At 30.3% G+C, this 4,342-nt stretch overlaps 1 protein-coding gene across 1 annotated transcript; it reads right to left on the bottom strand.

The window, feature by feature from the left end:
- Nucleotides 1-1,012: 1,012 nt before the first annotated feature.
- On the bottom strand, nt 1,013-4,056 carry LOC124432070. The gene is made up of 4 exons (XM_046980608.1): nt 3,868-4,056; nt 3,119-3,268; nt 1,432-1,605; nt 1,013-1,330 (listed from the first exon to the last, which is right to left on the bottom strand). Exons 1-4 carry the CDS (start codon nt 3,922-3,924, stop codon nt 1,139-1,141), a joined length of 573 nt encoding a protein of 190 aa, XP_046836564.1. The 5' UTR covers nt 3,925-4,056; the 3' UTR covers nt 1,013-1,138.
- Between the last annotated feature and the right edge of the window lie 286 nt (nt 4,057-4,342).

The raw sequence follows: 4,342 nt of genomic DNA, 5'->3' as shown, positions 1-4,342 counted from the left end.
ATAACTTTACTTAGTATAAATTATACTATATATTTCATATCGTAATAATTCTCCTTTAATATTAAAAAAAGAAATCTTCTGATATTTCCCAAGTAAAAGTTTCGCTTACTGTAATAATAAATTATATTATACGTTCCGTGTTGTATAATTTGTCGTTAAACGGGAACAAAAATTAGTTTGAAAAATCTAATCGAAGATAATTCAAATAAATTCATTTCGATAGAATTAATCGTTAGGCACTACAACTATCCTCAACACTACAACTATGCCTCCAGGCGTTATAACATTATTTTTATCCAAAACTCAAGAGTCATCTCTGACACGGCATATATTCATCCAATTAATAAGCGAAGGTTTTATTGTTTAAAAATTACATTCAACGCGTATAGACGTGATAAACGGAAGAAATGAAATGAAAATTGGCCAACAATATATTAAAAAATAATCATAAGAACGATTAATTGTTAATAATGTTTATGGTTAAAAGAATTGAAAAATCCGTTCAATATAAAATGAAACTTTGAATCGATCGATGACGTTTTAAATATGCTCAAGGATGAAAATGCGTAATGGGGAAGGCAGGTCTACTGAAGCAAGTTCGGGTACCTGTATCTAAATCTTAGATTCCGTGTACGGTTCAGCGAAGTCGACCTCTCGCTGCCACGATCTTGAGCCATTACTCATAACCATTACGTTCGGGTTCGGGTACCGATATTATCCGATGAAGGCTGTGATACCGCCTTTTAGACGGTTTCTCGCGTGCTCTATGCTTGCTCGTTGTTTATACGTAGGTGTACGTTCAAGGAACACGTTCGTACGGAACAGTAGAGGCTAAGACGATAAGCAAGGACGTGCTTGTGAAACTTTTCGTGTCGGTCTCTTTGCGCTTAGAAAATTGTACCTACACTTACAGTTCATTTCTAACCAGCGTCCCTAATCGTTTTTAAAATATCTCTAATTTAGTTGTCGAACCATTTCGCTATTATATTATTCTTTATACAAATTATTCCTATTGTCTTTTATAACATTTTATAACATTTTATTATCAATGTTTATACAGATCTATTGGTTAGTTAACATATTATTTATTATATCTTAAATTATATCAGATTATTATTAAATTTGTCTGTAGATTATGTTACATTAGTGTATTCGAACAATTGTCTCCCTCTATATGAACAGTTGTCTGACTAGAAATCAAAGGTCTATACTCACTGGAATCGCTTGTGTTGGTTAATAAGTCGACATTGTAAAAAAAATTCCCGCAACCTATGTCGTGCAAAAGTGTTATATTTTTTGGAAACATATACGGTAACAGCTTTCTTTTACCCTGAAGAAAAAGGAAAAAAAAGGATCAATGTTTCATCGTTTAATAATTTCAAAGATAAATTTTTATAATTAGTATTATTAAAGTAAAGTTCTGTTTCTTACCGGTAATATAGGACAAATTTGATCTTCGAGATTGAAAGCTCTTGAAATATGAAATTGTTGGATGTAAGATTCCGATTTGTTAAATTGTTCCTCGAAAAGGAACTTACAGAGTTTCATGGGATTATGGGGTAATGGAAATTTCACACCGTCGAACCTTTCTGCCACAAAATTAATCTGCGTTAAATCAATAAGATAATAAAAAATGTAATTAAAGCAACTGAAATAATACAATACATCATACAAAGTTATAATAATAATAAGGCATGTATATAATAGATCGATAAAATTATGGAGTATATCGTTAATATTTATTATTAAATCGTGATAATATATGTAAAAACATGTAAAAGTTATTCATACGATATATTTACATGATGTCCGTCCATAGATGTTAAATATCTCAAAACTTGTTAAAGTAAGAAAAAAGTTTATTAAGAAAAATTTGCACCGCTCCGAATGCAAATTCCATGTGAACATTTTTCTTTTTACTTGTGACTTTTTTGAATTATGAAGGTCAATATAGTTTTTCTTAATGTATATGTATAATTTTCTTTTTTTTTTTAATTTACATAGTTTGTAATAAAAATTGCCATTATATATCATTTACGAGATAATCGGCATCTTCAGAAGTGAAGTAGTTGCGTTCTCATAACACAATTTAGAAAACAACTTAGAAAACAGATATACATAATATTTTGAAATCGACGAATATCACTGACCTTCAACTCGTCAAAATACACAACTCCTTGATTTGTAAATAGTGTATTTGTATAGCATGAAACATGAATTACAGTACAGTATAAATCTGTTGGTCGAATCGTTAAGATATCGATTAACTCGTAAACGATGTAATGGCAATTTTTTACTACATGTGATTTTCATGTTAAATGACTACTACTATATATAAATATACAAAAGAAAAATTATCCATTTAAAAGAACTATGTTGACTTTCATGTCTCGGATAGGTCACGAGTAAAAGAAAAAAAATTTTACATGCACTTCGTAGCTGACTCGGAAATTTCTCTTATTAAACTTTCTCGTAGTTTCAACCGGTCACGAGATATTTGCTCGGACATCTATGGACAGATAGCCCCATATAATCTACAAAAATATTTTAAGAGATAGATTAATCTTTTTAATTATTTAAGAGATAAACAAGCTCGTATTATGTATAATTTCTGCATTTGAAATTTAACTCTTTGCAAACCAAATTCACATTTTCTCAAGTCGGCTTTTTCTACAAAATTGCTTTTTTCTTTTTTTTTTTTTTTCGTAACATTTTGTAATAAAAATTACCGACCGATGATATAACGAAATATTTGATGATGATCTATGGAAAGAAAGTTATTATGCGGCAATTGGCCCGACATGGAACGTGTTAAATAACAAATGAATTTGATTTTGATACATTGCAGGAAATAATTAATTATAAAGTTTTTGAATATTTTTAACAAAATGCATAATTTTGTTAAAAATATTTTCTCGTTGCTTTTATATTTTAGAAATTGAAAGACAATAATCTGAAAAAAGAATTTCTTAGAAAAATTTGATTTACAAAAGGTTAAATTTGCTTCGCAATAGATTGAATTTGATTGGCGAAAGGGCGAATATGATTTGCAAAAAGGTGAATTTAATTTGGAATGGAAAAGCTGTATATCATAATTTTACTTTAGAATAATACTTACGAGAAGTTCATCATTCTCCGTAATGGACTTCTTGATTATCATGTAGGCTTTGCTGTTATTATTAAAACCAATTACTTCCAAGTCGAACAATGAGTTCTCGTATACTGTCACTGTTTCGTCCAAGATCTTTGTTATAGTGTAATTCATGGCCTGTCGATTTGTATTGAATATATTACTCATAGAATATGAATTTTTTGATCGATCGAATGAATATATCGATATTGTTTTATAATAACAAAGTAGGTAGGACATTTATTTATTTATTATGTCAACGTATGTACGTACGTGCGTACATATATCTTAGCGTGACTAACTAACTCGTTATCAACTCGTTGAGCGATAAAATGGTCATTGAAAACAAAGTTTGATAAAAACTTTAAAGCGATTATTATACATTTTATTTTTTAACGTTCGTTAGAAAAAAGAACGAGCACAAAATCATGAAAATGCCCTTTGCCTTCTTTTTTGCTTTTCTTTCTTTTGCTTTTATAGTTAAAAAAAAAAAGGAAAAATATTTGCATATTTTTCACTTTGTTTATCGCAATGAAAATATAAAATGTTGTAATAAAAAGTCATTAGGACACCATTCTGAAGAATATCGAACCACGCTCGACGTACAAGCGCAGATGATTAAGATCGAATTGCACTTATTGAACTCGTCGAATAAATACAATTTAATTCATTAAAAGTAATGAAAAGTAATATTGAGTAGGTGAACAATTTGAAAATGAGAAAAGAGTAGTACTTACCTTCGTAGTGATTAGCATGCTAAAAGAAATAATCGCAAATGTCGTAATTAATATCATCTTGTTATATCTTCCAACGATCCAATTAACAAGAACGAAACTATGAAATAGCACTGTGCACGTAACTCGGTAAGAAAACTCGGTAAGCTTGTACCAAGTCAATAGTCGATGGCGATATGACTTGGCAAAACTCGTAGCAGGAAAAAAGAAAAACGAAAAAATACATATATCGATATGAGGGCATAATCGAGTTCTTATCCTTCAGTTCGAACTATTTTCGTGACGATGCTTTGTATTACCGAACGATAACGTAATTATCTACCTGCCAGTGCTAGAAATTAATTGGTTAGCGAATACAAAAATCAGCTCATCGGTCAGGAGGCAACGTTCCGTGAAAGATGCAACCATATCTACAAGTTTCGTCGATGTGTGGACGTTGTATTCGCACGTGCGTGTATGCGTAAGTGATGTACCGTTA

The sequence above is a fragment of the Vespa crabro genome, chromosome 23 (assembly GCF_910589235.1).
Source record: "Vespa crabro chromosome 23, iyVesCrab1.2, whole genome shotgun sequence".
Classification (NCBI taxonomy): Eukaryota; Metazoa; Arthropoda; class Insecta; order Hymenoptera; family Vespidae; genus Vespa; species Vespa crabro.
Note: the sequence above shows the minus strand (reverse complement) of the source record. Positions and strands in the feature narration are given on the sequence as shown.

Bases quoted from the DNA above. Each gene is read 5' to 3' on its own strand.
- LOC124432070 (XM_046980608.1), bottom strand. From the start codon at position 3,924: ATGATATTAATTACGACATTTGCGATTATTTCTTTTAGCATGCTAATC. The intron at 3,269-3,867 runs GTAAGTACTACT...ACAAATCGACAG, and splicing joins GCATGCTAATCACTACGAAG to GCCATGAATTACACTATAAC. The intron at 1,606-3,118 runs GTAAGTATTATT...GATTTAACGCAG, and splicing joins CGGAGAATGATGAACTTCTC to ATTAATTTTGTGGCAGAAAG.